Raw genomic sequence first — 21344 nt, 5'->3', positions numbered from 1 at the left:
GTCCTTGGCGTCAGTGTCACTCCCGGCCTGGGATGAAAGGTCAGGAGCACGTCACAGGAGTGCCAGGGAAGTCCATATCAGTTGCCGGGTCTAACGCCATCGAAGTTTAGACTTGAAGAAGGGGAGGGAGTTGAGGGGGCAGTCCTAGGGGAAGGGGCGGGATGTCACGGCCCTGACATAACATCTTCGCAAGGGGCGGAAACACGTCAGAAACAGCAAAGGTTCCTCTGCCGCCGCCGCCGCCGCCGCCGCCATGACAGGGAGGCGGCGGCGGCTGCTTCCGCGCACGCGCAACATCCGGGTCTGTACGTCTCGTCCTAGTGAGGACGTGGCAGCCGCGGAGGCCGAGGCCTCCGTGCGCGGGGGAGGCACTTCCGGCGGCGACACGACGGCCGGCTCGGAACCGGAAGTGGGGCCTGAGAATCGCGACGCCGGGAGCGCAGCCGGGTTAGGCGCTGGAGCCGTAGCCGGGTGAGGCCCTCAAGAAGGGGGAGAGGTCGAGGACAGGAGGACTGAGAGGAGGCTGGGAAGTGACGATATAGACTAGACGTCCTGGGGGTCCTTCCTGGGCGAGCCCTGTGCGGCCAGGGAAAGGGAGGAGCCCGGGGGCGGGGCTGTGGCCGGGCGGGAGTGGACTGGGCCGGGACCCCCATTACGGCGGGCCTTCACCTTGTCCCAGCATTGGCCGGCCTCCTGCCTGCCTTCTTTCTACCCCCGGATCTGCAGTGCGGGGGTTACCCAGCCCTGAGCCTCTTTGCCCGGAAGAGGTGATCCCATCCTCCTGTCTGTCCACCCTTTCAACTTTTGGCCCCGGGGACCGACCCGCCGGCCGGCTGCTTGGGTCTTCCAAGTACTTTGTCAACCTTCCCCGGCCGCTCCCCCTTCCCCCGCCTTCGGGGTCAAGGGGAGTCCGCCCCGCCCCCTCGGAATTCTGCCCCTTACCCTGCAGTGGATGCTCGTGGTGAGGCGGGGGGGGGGGGGGAACTTCATTCCGCCCCCGTTGTCGAGGGAAAGAAACCGTGGTGCCCCCTCCCATACCCCCCGGGCCCCTGCTGCCGTTCGGTTTCCGGCTCTGTTGACAGCCCCGGCGAGGCGGCCGCACCTGAGGATGCTGTCCATCAGCCCCCGAAGCGGGGAGCGAAGGGTTGGAGGTGGGATTGCCCCGAGAGATGCTGCTGTCAGCTAGCTAACCCAGAATCCCTCGTTTGGTTTACCTGTCCCATCCTGAGAACGGTGGTTCACCTTTCTCTTCGTGGGCTAGGCGTGGGGAATGCTGAGATAACCATGTAATCTTGGGGATGGGGAAGAAGAGGGGATTTACTTGAATTGTGGAGATAAGTTTTCTCCCAGAATCTGGAGGTACTGGGTTGAGCCAGACTGGAGAAATACAGGTAGCTTGGAAATTGGGGTGGTGGTTCTGTTCCAGGGAAAATTACCTGCAGGATTAGAGGCTCCAACCAAATCTTTACTGGGAGCAGAAACTCACAGAGGACTTTGCTCAAGAATAGACTTCTGGCTAGTCTCAGCACTTCTTTGGGTGGAGTTATCACTTATATGATATGTTGCAACTTTGGAAAGCTAGTTTCTGAACCTTCCCTATTTCCTTTCTCCTTTTTCTCCTGCCCTGCAGGTGAGGCCAGGTTGGGGATGCACTCAAGATGAATGTCAATCAGCCAGCTCCCCCTGGGGTGCCCTATGGACAGCCTCAGCCTGGCTACACGGGATATCAATCCAGCTATGGTGGGCAACCAGGACCCATTATCCCCCCTAGTCCTTATGGAGCTTACAATGGTCCAGTGCCAGGCTATCAGCAACTGCCTCCGACAGGTAGGTGTTTGAGTTACTTGTAAACTATGAAGAGGTTGTGGCAGTGTCCTGAAGAGGGACTGTGGTGTAATTACTTTATATAACCACTTAGGGTCAAGTGGACTGAGTGTGGTCTTTTCCTGTTTATGGTTCTGATTCACCTTTGTGACATTTAATGGGTGTGTAGCTTCCACATTGTATCCACTGATAATTCTTTGCTTCCCGATACCACCTTGAGGTGGTGTTCTAGTTCCATTGGACTACAGCCTGTGGTCAGGTCCTATTGGCAACGACTAGATGGAAAAGGGAAATGGCCACCTAATTACTAGTAACTAGGGATAAGTTACTAGATAAGTGCTTCTCAAGCTTCTGGATGGCAGGAGCTTTGTTCTTTGTCCTCTTTTTGGTCTACCTTGAGGGTTCCTGAACTTGGATTTGACTTTTCAGGACTGATTAGAATGAAGGACTTAAGGAACTGACTATTCAATAGAAGGGATAGTGTTTTTACATATAGTCTGACTTTTTCGCCTTTTGTAAATTTCTGCTGAGATCATTTACTTCTGTCACAGTCTTCAAGCATCTCTGTGTTTGGAGGGTTTGTCACAATGAAATTCATTGTAGGGTTTGTACACCTTCAGGAAGGATTGTACTAAGATTATATGGGTAAATGGGATTCTGTACCTTATTTCAAGTTACTCAGAGAAGAAGAAAGTACATCTTTGATGTATGCCCAACTCAATGTTTGTCATGGCGGTGACTTTATAAATATAAAGTAAGAGACCACTGAGGACTTCGGTAAGGAATGTGATGAATGAAAACAAAGTATTAGAATTCAAAATTGATAATGTTGAAACTGACTTGAGGTAAAAAAAAAAAAAAAAAAAAAAAAGTGCTTAGATTTGTAACACGTCCCTACTCTATTCTGATTCGAGACTTTGATCATGACAGAGTCCACCTTAGGCATCTTAACTCCTGCCGTATCAGACTGGAGTTTGGCATCATTTCATGGGTGATGTCTGAAACAGGAACAAATTGGGAACTTTGCCATGCTTCATAGGTATCAATATATCTTACATTTGTACAACACTTTGTACTTCGCAAAGCATTTTCACATACTTTTAAAGGACAATTTATATAGTATTTTGAAGTTTACAAAGTGCTTTCCTCACAGCTCTGAAGTAGGTAACATAAGTATCCCTGTTTTCCAGATGAGAAAAATGAAGCTTAAAGTGTTGTAAATGATTTGTTCTTAGAGCTAGTAAATAGCACTCTGGTCTTGACTTCTAAGTCAGTACTCTTTTAAATATGTCATGATGCTTCTGTAAAGTGAGGTTTATTATATTGCTTCTGGTGGTGGTACTTCTACTAAGGACAGAACAAAAGAAATTGGGCTAGATTTGTGGAAGAGTATTCTGATCTGGATTTAGAAAAGTTTCACTTCTAGCTCTGATTACAAAAAAGTTATATCTCACCTTAGGCAAGTCATTTTTAATTTCAGTAAGTGTTTATCATTTGAGCAGATTAAATCAAGACTACATGATTTCCAAGGTCCCTATCAACTCTGAAATTCTGTGATTCTAACTGTGAGAACAGAACAGAAGTGGCATAGAAGAAATGGATAATGGAGTTTCTTTATGGGAAAAGGGGGAATTGGAGGATCAAGGTGCCCACAGAACCTCTTATGGGTATAGAGAGGAGGTTATTTCATCCCTTAAGGATATAAATGAATATATAGGATCATAGATTGAGCTCTGGAAGAGATCTGAAGAGTTCATTTAGTTCAAACTCTTCATTTGACAGATTAGGAAACAGAGACCAGAGAAATTAAGCAATTTATTCAGTCATATAGTAAGTGGGGAGTTGAAGTTACAATCTGGCTCTTTTAACTCCTAAACAAGCATTCTTTCTGTTACATTATGTTACTGTGGGGTCACGAATGGCATCATTTGGGAGAGGAGCCTGAAGATTGGATAAGGATAGAAATAAGAAGCTGTTAATGAAGACATTGTCTGAGTTCTGCTAGGGAAACACTTATGACAACTGAGGACTTCTGACATCTAGGTTTATCCAGGGATCTAGTGTGAGTAGGTGACAGGTGGTTTCCCTACCCTCATCTGCTCTCTCATGAAACACCTTCATAGCCAAGGTCTGTGTCATGTCCTTGTAAAACTTATCTGTTCCTTTATGACATATCGTAAATTGCTAATCCTTAGTTTAGATGTTTTTTTCTAGAATATGTTAATATTTGGGTTGTGAAAGAGCAAGACTATACTAAATAGGAGGAGTGTAAGAATCAAGTTCATTTGGCATTTAAGTGCTTACTATATGTTAGACTGTGCTAAGCCCTGGGAATAAAAGAAAGGCAAAAACAGATTCTGTCCTTATATGGAGCTCATATTTTAATGGTGAAAACAACCTGCAAACATCTATGTACATACAAGAAAGTTGCTTAGTAAACTAAAAGTGATCTCAGAAAAGTACTAGCATGTGGAGGAAGGGGGGAAGAGTTGAAAAAGGCCTCTTGCTGAAGATGGGATTTGAACTAGCACTTGAAGGGAGTCAGAGAAGAAAGAGCAGAGATGAGCAAGGATAGAATTTTAGGCACGTGGGAGACAACAAATAAAAAGGCATGTAGCTGAGAGATATGGAGTGGTGTGCGCAAGGTATAGCAAAGAGGCTAGTGTTATTGGATTATAGAGTACATGGAGTAAAATGTGAGAAAACCTGAAAGGTTGGAAGGGGCCAGATTTTCTGTTTGATACTGGGATATATAGGAAGGCACTGAAGTTTCTGAGTTGGGGACTGGGAGGAGGATCTATGCTTTAGGAAGATGATTGGTAGTAGACTAGGGAAGATAATTGAGGCAGGTTGACAAACCAGAGAAGATTATTGCCTAGCCTTGAGGGGACAGGAGAGATGTTGAGAAGGTAGAATTCACAGATTTTGTCAGCAGATTTGATATGAAGATCTCAGAAGGGTTTTGTGTCTAGTAGAAGACTCAATCAGTGACACAGATAGAGGGAAGGGGGAGAGCTTTCTGTTTGGGCTTTCAGGACAAGGAGGGCTGCCATGGCTAGAAGTGACAATCAGGGGTGTCATTTTCACTGTGAGGCAACGGGAGCGGGCAGTGGGTGGCTGAGCTCTCAGATCTCTATTTTGAATCTCTGGCCCAGGATGGGAAAAAAAGGAGACCTTTTGGTAATCACTGAGTTTCTGTCCATTCCTTCCAGGTGTGCCAAGAGCACCACCTTCCTCGGGAACACCCCCAGCCTCTACTACAGCCCGAGTTCCTAGTGGCCAGTCTGCATACGGCCAGTTTGGCCAAGGAGATGTGCAGAATGGGCCCAGCTCCACTGTTCAGATGCAGAGGTAAGTGTTGGTGTCACTTTTGGCTAGATTACATTCAGGCTTTGTGAAAAGAAAGCAGTGGTGCACATGGATCCTCCTTCCTTTTCTAGTCTATTCCTCCCCTCTCCCTTCTTATCTCTCTTCTTTCCTTTTCTGCCCTTTGTCAACCATTTCCCTTCTCATCTTTTTTATTTCTCTCATTTCCTTTCCCTAGTCTTCTGCTATTATTGGTATATTGGCTTCTTAGTTAGGATTCTGTTTCACATTCTCTCCCTTGAGTTCTAGGCTTTCTGCCATGGGATTTTTTCTTATCTAGACACCATTTAGCCATTTACTGTCCTTATTGAGTCTATTCCTAGGAAAGAATAGGACTTTGAGATCCATTCGATCTGCTCCTGTCACTAGGCTCTGTGTAGGGTTGGCTGGATCACGCCAACCCTGCTCCAAGTATAGAAGAGCAGCCCCTCTATTTCATAGAGACAGAAGAAATGAAGCCTAGGATATAACTTGTGAGGGATGTAGCAGGAAAACCCGGATAAGAAACCAGCCAGATTTTTTGGCAGAGCAGTGCATAGAGCCTTCAGGAGCTGCTTCTCCTTTGTGGCCTTTTTCCACTAGGGTTCTTTATTTTTCATTTAAGGAAAGAGAAGAGAAGGGGCCCCAGAATTTAGATTTATACATTGAGATAAAAGAAAGTAAGGAAAATAGCCTGGGAAAGTTTCTGATCTTTGTTAGCTGAATGTGTGACAAGTGACGTTTATCTTCTTTGAGTTATGAAATAAATATGTTTGATAAGAATGCAATGAGCTCTTAATTATCCTTTCTAATTCAAGGGAGGCTGATGAAGCAAACATCCATTGAGTACCTACTATGTGCTTCATGAGCTAGGTGGCAGAGAGTACAAAATATAATCTTGTCCACAGTATAGTGGGGAAGATACAATTAAGAGGAATAGAACAGTAAGTGACTAAGTTCTAAAAGTAAGACGTTATATATGAATATCGTTAATCGTAGATTACAAATTAAGGAGGTTAGAGGGCAAAGTCTACATGGTAATGTAGTCTACCTTTCCATAGTTTGGGATGGCAAGTCTGTCTAGGCTCTTTCCAAGGGAGTTTTTTTCATCTCACAGAAACACCAGAAGGACCTTGTTTTATAGTACAGCCCTCTAACATGAATTCCAAGGATAGCTTTAGCCAGGCTCCTTTAAAAATGACTTTGATTTTACTTTCAAACAACAAAATCAATTAAACATACATTATTTAATTCATACACTATGTCCATAATATCTTATTTTTGTTTGTCTTTCTCAATTTTAGGCTCTGCCACTTAGTACTTAAAAGAATTTAGCCTAGTAAATTAGTCTCAGTGGAGGCTTTTTCATTCGTGAAACAAGAGGTTAACATTAACATAAATGTCCTTTAAGAGCCTTTTAATCTGTGATCTTCTAAGATTCATCTTCATGTATATATTTTTCCCTCTCTTGTTTCTACTTTCGTTACTTGATGTCACTTCATACAAACCTTTCCAGATTTCTTTAAGTCTTGTTTAATGGCAACATGACGCTTCAGTTCAGAGTTTCTTTTTTGGCTATGTGGCCATGATCTGGTCACAGCTTCTCTGATCCTAAAGTAGCTCTCTAAGACCTGTTTTCTAAATTTTAGATGTGTTGAAATCTGTATTGGTTCAGCACTGAAATCTTAGATCCTCAGTGTATTTCTGTAATGCCATTGTAGCACACTAAGATTCTATTTCATTTCACTGATATACCATAGTTCATTCACCAAATGTGGAGTATTTAGATTGTTCATTACATTTGCATTTATGGAAAAAGTCATTTTTAAATAAATGCCATCCTTACCTATTGGATACCTTTTTTATTTTACTTTATGATAACATTCTGAGTGTTCCCAATAATGGTATTATTTGATTCTTGTTTTAACTTCTAGATTTTGTATAAAAAGATTGTACTAATTTTCAGTTCTACCAGCAATGTAGATGCGTGTTTTTACTCATTTGTAATGAGTTTTGTCAGCTTGTATAATTTGAAATGTTTTCTTGGTGCTAATATTTGGATAGTGTTTCTGAACCAAATGGCTATGTCTGATGGTTTTTGTTGCTGAATCGTGTCCAGTGCTTTGTGACCTGTGGCTCCTTTCTTGGAGCTTTCTTGGCCAAGATTTTGGAATGGTTTGCCATTTTCTTTTCCAGTGGATTAGGAAAGGCAAATTGAGATTTAGTGACTCACCCTGAATCACACAGCCAATAAGTGTTTACTGCTCAATTTGAACTCAGGTCTTCTTTGCTCCAGACCCAGAACTCTATCCATTCAGTAACCTAGCTGCCTCCATGTCTGAAATTAGGAGAATGCAAATACTGGAAAGTAAATAATGAAACCACACCATAAAGAATTCATTTAGAAAGAATTGAGAAGTTTTTTAGCTTCCTTCTTCCCAGTCAACTGACATTCAAAAGTATTGCCTTTTGTGCAGTGTGCCAGTCTACGCTGAACTTTCTGTTTGTTTTCTTTATGGCTTACATCTGTATTTTGGGAAGAAGCCTCAGATTGTATTCATGTAACTAGTATACCATTGGAGCCACCAAAAAGTTGGTTCATAGTATTGTCACATAAATTTCTTTCCCTTTTTTTTAAATAAAGTTTTTTATTTTCAAAACATATGCACAGATAATTTGACAATATTGATCCTTGCATAGCTTGTGTTTCAAATTTTCTCCTCCTTCCCCCCACCCTCTCCCCTAGACGGCAAGCAATTCAATATATTTTAAACATGTTAAAATATATGTTAAATCCAATATGTATAAACATATTCGTAGAATTCTCTTGTTGCACAAGAGGAATCAGATCTCAAAAAAAAAAAAAAAGTAAATGAGTAAGAAAACAAAATGCAAGTGAACAACAATAAAAAGAGTGAGAATGTTATGTTGTGATACACATTCAGTACCTACAGTCCTCTCTCTGGGGGTAGATGGCTCTCTCCACAAGGTCATTGGAACTGGCATCGATCATCTCATTGTTGGAAAGAGTCACGTTCATCAGAATTGATCGTCATATAATATTGATGTTGTGTCACATAAATTTCTAACCCAACATCTCATTGTAGTGAGGAGATGATTTTGGATTCTTGAAGGCTTTGACATTAGAATATAGTCTTTGGTGGGTCTTAGGTGAAAAGACTTTTAATGTTGTCTCAGTGATATTCTTGAAAGAAACTTTTGTCTAAGAATCAGCCTAATTCATTTTGAGCTTCATTTCCTGTTTGGCGATATGATAATATTTTTTGGGGGAAGGGGGAGTCAGGAACGCATTGGATCTCTTAATGACAATCTATGCGGTGAAAAAACCTACTACATTGATGCTCACTTGAAGAAATTTATATTTTGGGCATCAAGAATTTGTACCATTTGTGTGTAGATATGAAATGAAGTCTTGGCAGAACCCAGGCTAGGGAAAAGAAGAGTGTAAGATAGTTTTAGGGTATTGATTCTTGTCAGGTTTGCCAAGGTTTCTAGATCTTATTATTACCTCTATTCTCTCTCTCTCTCTCTCCTCAGGCCCCCTGTGTCTCAGCCATTTGTGCCAGCCCCAGTAGCCCCTCTGGTGAACCAGCCTGCTACATTTCAGCCCTATGGCTCTCTCCCAACAAGCTCACAGGTGACCACTCAGATGGCAGGAATGCAGATTAGTGGCCCGGCTGCTGCTCCTCCTCCTTCAGGGTTAGGCTATGGTGAGTGGCCCATCCTCCAAGGAATGGAGAAAAGAACATTTATTAAGTTTTTACTATGTCTAAAGCATATAAACTTTGGGGGTATAAATAGAAAAGTAGGAATTCCTTTAATGGATGATACACTATATGTAGAGGTTTCAGTTTGCAAGTTGAATGATAAGGCACAACATCTTTAAGGGTGCAGTGGCAAAGCAGGTAATCTTGTGTCTTTAGTGACAATTCCATTATTAAACCACACCAGCTTTTTATGTGGTACTACTGGGCACTGCCAAACACTTTTCTGTTGAGAGTTTTGTTTTCAGGGTCTTTGGTAGTTATGACTGATAAAAGCTATAAGGTTCTGTGATGATGTCCTCTTCTGTTCTTCAGGCCCACCACCTACATCAATGGCTTCAGCTTCAGGAAGTTTTCCAGGCTCCAATCTCTATGGTTCTTACCCTCAGAACCTGGCTCCACCCACTAGCCTAGCCCAGGCTCATTCTGGTGCCCAAACCCCACAGCGCTCTGTCCCTCTGCAGGCTTCTAGTTTCCCACCCTCAGCAGCAGGGGCTCCTAGGCCTCCTTCAATTGCTGGACCACCTATGTCTGGACAGAGCTTTGGAGGGCCCCCAGTGAGTCAGACCAACCATGCATCTTCACCTTCCCCACAAGCTCAACCCCCATTGCCTGGTCCCCCAGGACCACCACCACCTCCTATGCACTCCTCCCAACCAGGCTATCAGCTACAACAGAATGGTGAGTCTTTCCCAGGTTAACTTTGTTGAAGCTGGGAGTTCTACATGCCATGATTTTAAATATCATTTGTTTGACTAGTGTTTTTTGTATGGGATAGAGGTTATCAGCAGTTTTCCTTCCCAGGAGTTTATGATAATTATTATGATGATTGCATTGTTAGTACACTTGGAGATTTACAAAGTGATTTTCTTTCCCAACCCTTGAAGGTAGGATAGGTAGTGCAAGTATCAACTCCATGTAACTTGGGGAAACTGAGGCTTAGGGGAGTTAAGGAACTTTTCCTGGGGTCACACAGCGATTAAGCATCTGATCTAGGAGTTGTGACTCCAAGATTAATTAGTGTTCTTTACATACTTTACATTTGATTTTTTTCCAGTTTGGTGCTCAGTGAGCTGTATCAGTGTACCTTAATATTTATCTTTTGTGTTTGTGGAATGTCTTAGGCTTTGTGAGAGAGGTTAGGGAGGAACATGGTGGTTTTAATCCTTGTAACTTTGCCTTGCAGGCTCCTTTGGACCAGCTCGAGGCCCTCAACCCAATTATGGGGGGTCCTACTCTGGAGCACCCAACTTTGCTGGTCAGCCTGGGCCTCCTCAGCCACCTCCTCCTAAGCGCTTGGATCCTGACTCTATTCCCAGTCCTGTAGGTACACTGTCTTGTGACTGTGTCTGTTTGTGCATCTGTGTGCCAGGAGTAATGAACACATGTGTGAGTGTGTATGTGTGTGTGTGTGTGTGTGTGTGTGTGTGTGTGTTGTGTTCATGCTAAGTTAAGAGAATGGGAACAAATCTTAAGCAACATACTTCAGCCCTTTTCTCTCATCTTCTTTTTTTTTTTGGTGCAAAGTTTAGAGTAAATTTTGATTGTTATCATTTCCAGTAAGGGGAGGAGGGAGGAATATTGTGTTAGGGCAGGACATAATATGATCCTCCAGACTTTGTGGAGCTGTGGTCAATTTTAGTGAGATATGTCACAGTGGATATACCTTGAAACTCTTGGGAACTGATCACCTCATCTTTGGAGCATGGGCTAAGACCATTTTTCCTGTTTAGATAGACTCTCCTCCCTGGAACATTCCAGTTTCATTGATACTAAGGGAAGGAGGGTTTTTTCCATGTTCATTATGGGCATATGAATTGAAAAGCCTACAGCAGAACTACTATGTTTCAGAAAGAATTAATTTTGTCCCTGAAGGTGGTTAGAGACTTCAGAACCACTAAGAATCAGGCTAGATGCCAGGGGGCTGCTCTCTCTTGAATCAGCTTCCTGACCATTCCAGTTACAGCATTTGGTGTGTTGCTCACTCACTAATACTTTCAAGTTATCATATTTCATTGTGTTCTCTTCCTACTCTCTGTGGGGCTGATCCTTGGGGAGGAGCCACTACTGTGATGGCAGCCTGCCTGGCTGAGGGGTAGAGTGAGCAAAGCTTTTCCCAAGTAATTGGAGCTCTTTTGGAGCAATAGAAGGCCAGCTGGTTTGAGGTCATACTATTTCAGTGAGATGATGAGTGGGTCTCCTAGGTGGCTACCTGCTCTGTGACTGGTCAAGTGGGAACATCCTTTTTCCTCTGTGGAGTGTCACTGTCTGCCCAGATCTTCCCCATATTCTCCTTGCTTGGCATCCGTCTGTGCCCTGTTCCTTGTCTTCCTATGTCACACTGAGCCACCAGAGCCTTTGAGCTGAGAAGCCAGGGATGTAGGGGTTTCCACACCCAGAGGGAACCTGGTTTCACGATGTTTTCAAAGCTCCAGATGTATATGTCTAACTCCATCAGGGCTGAGAGAAGTAACATTTGCTTGTTCTTTTGTTTCTCTCCGTGTGTCTTTTTGCTGCCTTTATTATTAAAACAAACTAAAAGCAACTCAATGAGCTGCCTCCTCAGCAGAAAACCAGGCACAGAATAGACCCTGATGCCATTCCTAGCCCAGTAAGTCCGGGGGTGGGGAGTGCGTGTCTTCTCCGTGTTGGTGCCACCTGTGCATGCCGTGACTTCAACTTCACTTCATTGACTGTGTTCACCCCTTCCCCAGTTCCTTTCATCCTTCAACCCACCCATCTCCCCACTGGCAGGAACAGCATGCATTTCTCTGCTTACTATGTTGCAAAGAAAGTAGAGGGCTGGGAACAGCAGCAATGAAGAATGGAGGTGAAGTTTCTAGAAAGCTAATGATAGAAGTAAGCAGCCATTCCACTTGCCTCATCTGATAAATCCCTCCCCCAGCTTCTGTGAGGCATTATGGTTAAGACTTGGTGAGAGTAGGGGTCAGGTCTTCCCCATTTTGATGCTAGTTTACCTATTGTGGTGAATCCAAATCTCTTTAGGGGCACTGGTCTATGGGGCTTTAGGATATAGCTTAGGGACTGAACTGTCTAGAAGAGGACCCTGCCAGCTTGGGTTGAGGGATGATATAGCAGGTTCTGGACCTCTTCCTCATGTACTCATGAATAATGTTGACTTCTACCCTCTTTCTGCTATGGATTATTGTGGAATATGAGGTGGGGGAATTGGAAGCAGGTCCTCTTCTTTCTCACTATTGACTTAATTTGTCCCTTCTTGGGGTGACTGAAGAAGACCATGGTGCTCATGAATATCATCATTGGCCCACCAAATTTTTCTCCTCCCTTCAGCATCTTTGTAGGATAAAGAGAAACTGGTCTAAAATAATGTTATCTTTTCTATACTAAAGATTAAGGGGGGAATTTTAGGATTATAGTTGAATAGCAAGCTGTAGCATCTTTCCTGTGCTCATCTTTAGTGCTCCTTTTGAGAGAAAGGCAGTGTTTGTTCCCCTCCCCACCTCACCATTTATCCTATTTGCCCATTCCATTGAGTGTGGGATCATTTTAGATAGATTTGTTTTCACCTTGTCACTTCTTGTTTTTCTTCTGATTCTGAATGTAACTTATGGGAAAGAAAGGGAAGTCATGTTGGGTAGAGGGAATCTGATCCACCTGAAGGGTCTGTGTTTAGATTACCCTAGAATTATTCAAAGAGGTTGGGCAGGGTGGAATCTGGGGGGCTTGAGATTTCATTGCCGAGCTCATCAATCACCTGACATATCCCTCCTCCATCCCTTAGTTTTGCCCACTTTGGAATGCTGCTGGCTTGAGAGTGGGGATTGTAAGGGTGAGGATTGGGTTTGTAACCATTTGTTGGTATCTCACTGGAGAGGGACCTAGTTGAGAAGGTTGGGGATGTGTAAGTATATTACTTGGTGAATCATCAAGAGTGTGTTGTACAACTCCATTCTCTTCCATTTCTTGTATTCTGTTGTCTGGTTTCTTCCTTTTTACATTTACCTCATTGCCCTCATTCCTACAGATCCAGGTCATTGAAGATGACAGGAATAACCGGGGTTCAGAGCCATTTGTCACTGGAGCACGAGGCCAAGTCCCACCCTTGGTTACCACCAACTTTGTAGTGAAAGACCAAGGTGAGCAAGACACCATCACCTTTATTGCCCATCCCTGAGGGACCTTTATAAATTGGATGGAGGTAGACTCAGCTGTAGTCTGGAGCTTGAGAATTGTGTTTTAGGCATGTTTAATTAGGACATAGTCCTTAATGGAAAGCAGCAAGGCTCACTTTGGTACTGGTTTTATGGTCTGTACATAGGAATGTAAGAGAAACTGATCTAAGTCTGGGTCTCTACTTTTTTTTTTTTTTTTTTGCAGGGAATGCAAGTCCCCGATATATCCGGTGTACATCATATAATATCCCTTGCACATCTGACATGGCCAAGCAGGCTCAGGTGCCCCTGGCAGCTGTCATCAAGCCACTGGCCAGGCTGCCCCCTGAGGAGGTGAGTGTCCTGGACAGTGGGGTTAGGAAATAAGGAGGTGGGAATAAATGGTAGTCAGAAGAGTCAGTGTTTATTGAGTGCTTTAAATTTTGCAAAGTGCTTTATGTAGAATTATTTTGTTTGATAGAGTAGTTCTTTTTTTATTAATCCCATTTTACAGCTAAGGAAATGGCTCAGAAAAGTTGCACAGTTTGTGTCTTAGGCATAATTTGAGTTTTGAGTTTTTCTTGGATCTGGCACACTGCTTACTGTGCGCACCTCTTCCTCCCCTCCCCCCGCCTCTTCCCCTCAAGTGCAGATAGTGATGGCATTTTAGCTGTAAGGATATATAGCCTAAAGGCCTCATTGTTTATCATTCTTAGGCCTGTGTTTAGAAAGAATCAATAGGGATAAGACTGGGTAGGGGGATTTGGAGGTTGTTCCAGCCTGTCTGACAAAAGACAGTTTGAATAAAGGGGGTGGGCTTTGAGGAACCAGTTCTAGGGACACCATTCTAGACACAGCTGACATGTCCATTTCCACCCTTGTCATCTTCCACACTTGAAGAGATAATATTTCTCTTCTGCTTAGATCCTTCTCTTGTTACCCAGTCCCTTAACAAATAAGACTACTTGGATAATAATTAAGCAGCTGCCTTAAATAAGACCCTTGTGGGAGGATCCACAGCACATGTGTCCCAGAGACCTCAAAAACACCTCTGGGCATGGGAAGTGGAGGGGAGGGCTGGTTGAGTGTGGCTTTAAATTGATGGCTATTCCTATCATGCCCCATCTGGTTTTGGAAGGGTTATGCTGAGTTTGGCTGAAAGTTTAGACCCCTACTTTCCATTTCTGTGTTACTTGATGTCTCTGCTCATATCTTAGGAGATAGGTACTTGGCTGGAGAATTCTCACCTGCTGGTGTTCATCAACATAAGGGAACAACAGGAGTCACTGATACTTAGGAATGGTGGAGGGCAGAAGTTATAGATACTTCAGGGGAGGGCAGGAATCTCACATATTTAGGAGGAGTTGAGGATAGAGGACAAGGAATCTTCAGCTCTGAGCGTGAGGAATGAAAACAGGGTCTGAAGTAAAAGTTTCCAGAAGAAGATGGGAATTTCCTTCTTAGTTTCTATTACAGCCCTCAACTAAATGGGATGAGCACTGCCAATCTTCAACTCACTAAGGAGAGAATTTATATTTAGGGATGGGGGAGATTATAGTATTCATACTTTGAGGGACATATTTTCTGTGACCATTGCTCCCTTCCCTTTTTCCCTTCTTCCATCTCTGCCTTCCCCCCATCCCCAAGTCGTCATTCCTTTCCCTTGTCCTGATGCCTGACCCACCCTAGTTTCCCTGTGTCTCAGCTCCTCCCCTCTCTTCTCTAGGCCCCTCCATATGTGGTGGATCATGGGGAATCAGGCCCTGTGCGCTGCAATCGTTGCAAAGCCTACATGTGTCCCTTTATGCAGTTTATTGAAGGCGGGAGGCGCTTCCAGTGCTGTTTTTGCAGCTGTGTTACTGAAGGTCAGTCTCGGGGGTAGGAGGTAGGGGAGTGGGGAGGGGGTGAGGCGGGGTAGGGCGGGGTGGAGAGATATGTTTGGGATACAGCAGTCATTGATTGCTTCATATGAAGGATATTGGGGAAATGAGAATGTATGGAAGTGTGAAGCTAAGCGTTTAAAGAGTTTCAGTATAGGCTGCCCCTTTCTTATTCATGGAAGTTGACAAAATGGTTTTTTTTTTTTTTTTTTGGGTAACATTCTGTCATCCCCTTTAACAGTTCCTCCCCAGTATTTCCAACACCTGGATCATACTGGTAAACGGGTGGACTTTTATGACCGGCCTGAGCTTTCCCTGGGCTCTTATGAATTCCTGGCTACTGTGGATTACTGCAAGGTAAGGTCAGAGGCTGCCTCTGTCTGGGCCCATCTTCCTTCTTTTCTGTTTTTTCCTCCTGCTCTTCTGTCACCCTCTTGATAATTTTTCCTTCCCCTCATGCTGTTTTCTACCTCAGAACAACAAGTTCCCTCGCCCCCCTGCCTTCATCTTCATGATCGACGTCTCCTACAATGCTGTGAGAAGTGGCCTTGTCAAGCTCCTCTGTGAGGAACTCAAATCGCTCTTGGACTTCCTGCCTAGGTGAGAGGCCTAATTTCTTCCTTTCTCTCTGGGGTCACGGGACAGCCAGGTTGCTAAAGTGACCACTAGCCTGACAACCTTCTGGATGATGGGGTGTCTGGCATGTAGATGGAAGGGAGCATCTGCTGAGGAGTGTCCCCTCCTACAGGGAGGGCGGGGCCGAGGAGTCAGCTGTCCGGGTCGGCTTTGTCACTTATAACAAAGTGCTGCACTTCTACAACGTGAAGAGCTCTTTGGCCCAGCCCCAGATGATGGTGGTGTCTGATGTGGCCGACATGTTTGTGCCGCTGCTGGATGGCTTCCTGGTCAACGTCAGTGAGTCCCGGACAGTCATCACCAGGTGGGGTCCTGGGCCAGCTATTGGGGTCACAGTAATTTAGGATGGAGGTTGAGAGAGGGAAGGGAACAGGCAGCAGCTTTCTAGGGAGATCTTTGGTTTTGGCTCCCAAGGTCTCTGGTGGGATTCTGCTTTCATCCTTCTTATTGTTGCCTAAGTAATCTTCTGAACATCCTCCTCCAATTAAGTTTTCCTCCTGAAAAACTTCTGTGCTCCTCTTTGCCTCCTTAATAAAATAAGAACTTGGCCTACTTCTCAAAACTTTTCATCATCTGGCTCCATCCTCCATTTCTACCTGTCACACAGAGGCTGTACCATCCAATCGATACTCCCGCTCTAGGAACCTCCGTACTTCATAAAAACTTTTCATTTCCTGTAACTTGCCACTTCTGGGGCTGCCTTCTCCCCTCCTTGCAACAAGCTGAGACTTCTTTTTTCAAATTTCTCATTGTCCTTTCTACTTCTCTTTGGTAGTTATATTCTGTCCTTATAGTTAATAGAATTCATTTCTTAATTTTCTTAATAGATGGTAAGTTTCCTGAGAGTAGGACCTGTGTTACTTTCTGTTTACATCCCCATTACTTGACACAGTACCTTGCATCTAACATGTGCTGGATTAAATTGTAATTGGGAGTACAGTGTGCAGTTGGAAGGTTTGACCGTTGGGCCCTAGCTGGGTAGGAAGATGATGGAGGGAAATGTTCAGACTGACTTTTTGTACTCCTTCAGTTTGCTGGACCAGATTCCAGAAATGTTTGCAGATACAAGGGAGACAGAGACAGTCTTTGCTCCTGTGATTCAGGCTGGAATGGAGGCCCTGAAGGTAGGCACAGCACTGTAATGGGGTGGTTAGGATAGAGCGTGTCAGGTATGACTCCAGCCCCTTCAGTTATTAGCTACTAGAAAGAAGCATCTGCCTAGTAGCTGTTCATGGCTCTCCTTCCTGCCTCATCTACAGGCTGCTGAGTGTCCAGGGAAGCTGTTTTTGTTCCATACATCTCTACCCATTGCAGAAGCCCCAGGGAAGCTGAAGAATCGAGATGACAGGAAGCTGCTTAACACTGACAAGGAGAAGGTGGGGTGGGGCAAGGCCTAGATGATCATTCCTTATCCCTACCAAGCGTGTACCTCTTGACACGTTCCCTGCTTCTCACTTAGCCTTTCACCCTTCTTCAGAAATAAGCTGGGATTCATAGTAGCTCCCTGTAGACACGATACATTTTTTGTATCTTACACAATACTCAGTAAGTATTGAAATATTTGTTGATTGTAACTTTGTCTCTTTCTCTCCTTTTCCAGACTCTTTTCCAGCCACAAACGGGCTTCTATCAGTCCCTGGCCAAGGAGTGTGTGGCCCAGGGTTGCTGTGTGGACCTGTTTCTCTTTCCTAACCAGTATGTAGATGTGGCCACCCTTGGGGTAGTACCCCACCATACTGGTGGCTCCATCTACAAGTACGCTTGCTTCCAGGTATGGATTGTGAACACTCAAACCAATAGCAAAGATGTGGCAGAGTTGGGAGTTTCCATCCTACTTAGACTGTTGATGACAGTGTTTAGAGACAGCTTGTGGGCTTGAGGGGCCCGGGAGGAGTAATTCATGGAAGTATCTGATGGGTGGATGGAGGGTAGTCAGTGATATGACTTGAGGCCTGGGAAAATGCAGGTGGAAAGTGACCAGGAGCGCTTCCTCAGTGACCTACGCCGGGATGTACAGAAGGACGTCGGCTTTGATGCTGTGATGCGGGTCCGGACGAGCACTGGTTGGTCCTGGGACAGGAGGAAACCTATAAAGGAGGGAGGTTTCAGGTGAGGTTTGTTGAGCTGCTGTGACGTAGGGCCTTTGTCCTGGCCCTGTCTTTGTGGTCTCAGGTATCCGGGCTACAGATTTCTTTGGGGCCTTCTACATGAGCAACACGACAGATGTGGAGCTGGCAGGTCTGGATGGAGACAAGACGGTGACTGTAGAATTCAAGCATGATGATCGCCTCAGTGAAGATAGTGGAGCCCTCATCCAGGTTAGAAAATGAAACCGCAAGGAAATGACAGTGAGTCTCTGTGAGGAGCCATTCTGGGAATTCCATTCGTGTTAATGGTGGCTTCATGATCCTGGGCACACTACCCTAACAGTCATTTATTTGGCCAAGAATTGCTGATCAACTTGATGCCAGATTCCCTACATAGGCCAGTGACATCACAGGTCCATACTACTCGACCCTCCCAAATCATTCTGCTATGTGTGAAGGGAAGGGAGAGAGGAGGGAGAAGGAGGAGGTGAGTGGGGGGTGAGAAAGGGTGCAGGTTCCGCCTGACTCTTGATCATATCTGCTTATCCAGTGTGCCCTGCTCTATACCAGCTGTGCTGGGCAGCGGAGGCTCCGCATTCACAACCTGTCACTGAACTGCTGCACCCAGCTGGCTGACTTGTATCGGAATTGTGAGACTGATACGCTCATCAACTACCTGGCCAAGTTTGGTGAGAGATGGGCACTTGAGTAGGCAAGGACTAGTGGGGGACAGGACTTGGAGGATTGTCTATTTAGGTTTGATGAGATGAATGTGAGATGAGTACCATGGGCACTTCCCCTAATAACCTCTTCTGTCTCAGTTTCTTTATCCTTAAAAAAGGGAATAAGAATAGCTGCACTCCTTCTTAGGGTTGTTGTGAGGATGAAGCAAGATGATATTTGCAACACATTTGCAAACTTTAAGGCACTATGTAAATGTTAGTTGTTACTATTTGTGTCTTTTTATAGCAGGGTGACTTGTAATGATTTATTTTGCATTTTTCCTCTCTCAGCATACCGGGGGGTACTGAGTAGTCCTGTGAAGACAGTACGTGATGCTCTCATCAGCCAATGTGCCCAGATCTTGGCCTGTTACCGAAAGAACTGCGCCAGCCCGTCTTCTGCTGGACAGGTTTGGGAACAAGGGGTGGATGCAAGTGTGTTGTTGGGAATGGACCTTATGTTGTGCTGCAAAGGTGATGAAAAGAAGGGAGGAAGCCAGGGCTGGTTTTGAGAGGAATTGCCCAGTGCGCCTCAGTTTTCCTCCTCTTCCTCCCTCAGCTCATCCTTCCAGAGTGCATGAAGCTTCTCCCTGTTTACCTGAATTGCGTACTAAAGAGTGATGTCCTGCAGCCGGGGGCTGAGGTCACCACTGATGACCGGGCCTATGTCCGGCAGTTGGTCACTTCCATGGATGTGGCTGAAACCAATGTCTTCTTCTATCCTCGACTCCTGCCGCTGGTGAGGATGAGGATTGGTGTGTGAGCTCCTGCTAGGAAGAAAGTGAACTTGGGGGAGGAGGAGGGGAAGAAGGTCAACACCAATGAGAAGCCGAGAGCCTGGCCTGAAAGAGAAAAGAATCTGACCAAGTTGGCATTATCTTGTTTAGGGTTTTATTGGTTCCGGCGGTCTGATCCTCTTTCCCTTCCCCAATCCAGACAAAGGTTCCAGTGGAAAGCAGTGCAGAACCACCAGCTGTCCGGGCCTCTGAGGAGCGCCTCAGCAAGGGAGATGTGTACTTACTGGAGAATGGGCTTAACCTTTTCCTCTGGGTTGGGGCCAGTGTGCAGCAAGGTGTTGTCCAGAGCCTCTTCAGCGTTCCTTCCTTCACCCAGATTAACAGTGGCCTGGTGAGGAGCTGGGCTTCCAGGGAATCTGGGAGGGGGAAAGAGGGTTGTGGGTGATGTTAATGAGCAAAGGCAGTTTCAGGAACCCTGGTTCCTTGTATGGGATCTGCTGGTCTTTTCCAGGTATTAGAGAGGCATTGTCTTTGCTTCATGGGTCTGTATTGAGGACAGGGCTGAGATATGGTGACTTGGCCATAGGGGAAACCATGAATTCTTTGTTTCTTAGAGTGCCCTGCCAGTCCTGGAGAACCCATTGTCTAAAAGGGTGCGTGACCTCATCGATAGCTTCCGTGCACAGAGATCCCGATATATGAAGGTACTGGTCTTTTCCCAAGTTCCCCTTGTATCATTCACTTCCCAAGGTCTTATGGGGCCAAGGATGATCCTGGGGAGTCATGGTGGAGGAGAGACGTTGGGTTGGTTTGTTTCTACCATCCTCCCATGTAATCTCTGCTCTGCACCAGCTCATCGTGGTGAAGCAAGAGGACAAATTGGAGATGTTGTTCAAGCACTTCCTGGTGGAGGACAAGAGCCTGAATGGGGGTGCATCCTATGTAGACTTTCTGTGTCACATGCACAAGGAGATCCGGCAGCTACTGAGCTAGAGGAAGTGGGTGCAGGGCAGAGGGCTCCAGGCCAGCTCCCCACAAGTCCTCCAGGACAGCAGGGAAATCTGGACAGTTGCATATATTATAAGTCACGTAAGCAGAGATCCCCTCAGTCTCAGGAGGGTGGGGGAGGGGATGGGGAGGGTAGCCCCTCTCTGGGTCCAAGTGTCTCACCACTCAACTATGTCCTGCTGCTGGCAGGTACTCCTATCCCCCTCTTTCCTGCTAACCCTGTCATAATGAATGTAGTTTCTCAGTTCACTGTGTGTGACTCAGTGTTGGGGGTGCAGAGGCACCCAAACTCTGGGAATGCTCTGTGTCCATTTGGGCCAGCCTCTAAGTCAAGAGAGGGGGCCAAAGGAGTCAATGGTGGGCCTCGTGGGAGTTGGGCCGGGGTCCCACGGGACAGAAGAGAGGGCTGGGGGCTTCTTTTAGCTGGTGCAGCCCTCTCAGTGACTTCCTATATTAGGGACGAAATGTAGGGGGCACAGGAGCTGGGGGTGGGGAGCTCCAGTGCTTCTGGGGTAGCCCGAGGCCCTTGGGCCTTGCGGAAGCAGCTGACCCTGGGGGGCAGGAGGTGGGGCAGGGGGGGAGAAGGAATTGGCCCCATGCTGGTGTTCCCCCTGGGTGGAGACCCCGGGGCCCTTCTCAGGAGTTGGACGAGATGGTGAACATTGGGGGCTGGGGGCCTGTCACCGAGCCCCATTGCCGTGGGGATATCTCACACTGGATGGTTCTGTAGGGAGCCTGGTCATCAACTTGCAATACCTCACAGAGCCAACCCTCCTGGCCCTGACCCGCAGCTTGCCCGGCCCCCCACCCCCAGCCTCCCCCTACACCTCCCCCCCACCCCCCCCAACCTCCGGGGCTGGAGTTGGCGAGGCCCGATGGACAGTGGAACAGGACCTTTGGCTTACCCCACACCGCGGTTGCTGGCACTGACCCGTTAGGACAGCTGAATCTTTTTAACAGGCCCCGTCCGAGGGCTGGAGGTGGGTGGGCCTGGCTCTCCTTTGGACTCTGCCCCCCATCCCGGGACGCCCGGGCCTCTCACTTCTCCTCATTGGTTTATTTTTTCAATGCATCTTTAATTTGTAAAGAAATAAAATAAATTAAGACGTATCTTCGATCGCTTGGTTCTTGGTCCCACCTCCCCTTTGGACTTCTATAGTAGAAGAGGCGGGCGCTGGTCGCGAAGA

General features: G+C 45.9%; 1 protein-coding gene across 3 annotated transcripts; it reads left to right on the top strand.

Annotated features, from left to right (window-relative positions):
* Nucleotides 1–369: 369 nt before the first annotated feature.
* Nucleotides 370–21267, top strand: SEC24C (SEC24 homolog C, COPII coat complex component). 3 transcript variants are annotated; one of them, XM_051982082.1, is made up of 24 exons: nucleotides 370–471; nucleotides 1631–1827; nucleotides 5037–5175; nucleotides 8728–8900; nucleotides 9270–9635; nucleotides 10141–10277; nucleotides 11497–11565; nucleotides 12961–13072; nucleotides 13314–13441; nucleotides 14814–14952; nucleotides 15209–15324; nucleotides 15443–15567; nucleotides 15716–15907; nucleotides 16634–16727; nucleotides 16863–16979; nucleotides 17204–17374; nucleotides 17570–17666; nucleotides 17776–17921; nucleotides 18241–18379; nucleotides 18704–18822; nucleotides 18972–19151; nucleotides 19349–19540; nucleotides 19764–19853; nucleotides 20002–21267. In XM_051982082.1, the coding sequence occupies exons 2-24, from the start codon at nucleotides 1659–1661 to the stop codon at nucleotides 20140–20142; spliced, it is 3351 nt and encodes a 1116-aa protein (XP_051838042.1). In that variant the 5' UTR covers nucleotides 370–471; nucleotides 1631–1658; the 3' UTR covers nucleotides 20143–21267. The 3 variants fall into 3 exon arrangements, with proteins under 3 accessions (XP_051838042.1, XP_051838044.1, XP_051838043.1); XM_051982083.1 differs by lacking the exon at nucleotides 370–471 and adding an exon at nucleotides 790–1151; XM_051982084.1 differs by lacking the exon at nucleotides 11497–11565.
* Nucleotides 21268–21344: the final 77 nt, after the last annotated feature.

The sequence above is a fragment of the Antechinus flavipes genome, chromosome 2 (genome assembly GCF_016432865.1).
Source record: "Antechinus flavipes isolate AdamAnt ecotype Samford, QLD, Australia chromosome 2, AdamAnt_v2, whole genome shotgun sequence".
NCBI lineage: Eukaryota > Metazoa > Chordata > Mammalia > Dasyuromorphia > Dasyuridae > Antechinus > Antechinus flavipes.
Note: the sequence above shows the minus strand (reverse complement) of the source record. Positions and strands in the feature narration are given on the sequence as shown.

Bases quoted from the DNA above. Each gene is read 5' to 3' on its own strand.
- SEC24C (XM_051982082.1), top strand. From the start codon at position 1,659: ATGAATGTCAATCAGCCAGCTCCCCCTGGGGTGCCCTATGGACAGCCT. The intron at 13,073-13,313 runs GTGAGCAAGACA...TTTTTTTTGCAG, and splicing joins CTTTGTAGTGAAAGACCAAG to GGAATGCAAGTCCCCGATAT. The intron at 17,375-17,569 runs GTATGGATTGTG...GGGAAAATGCAG, and splicing joins ACAAGTACGCTTGCTTCCAG to GTGGAAAGTGACCAGGAGCG.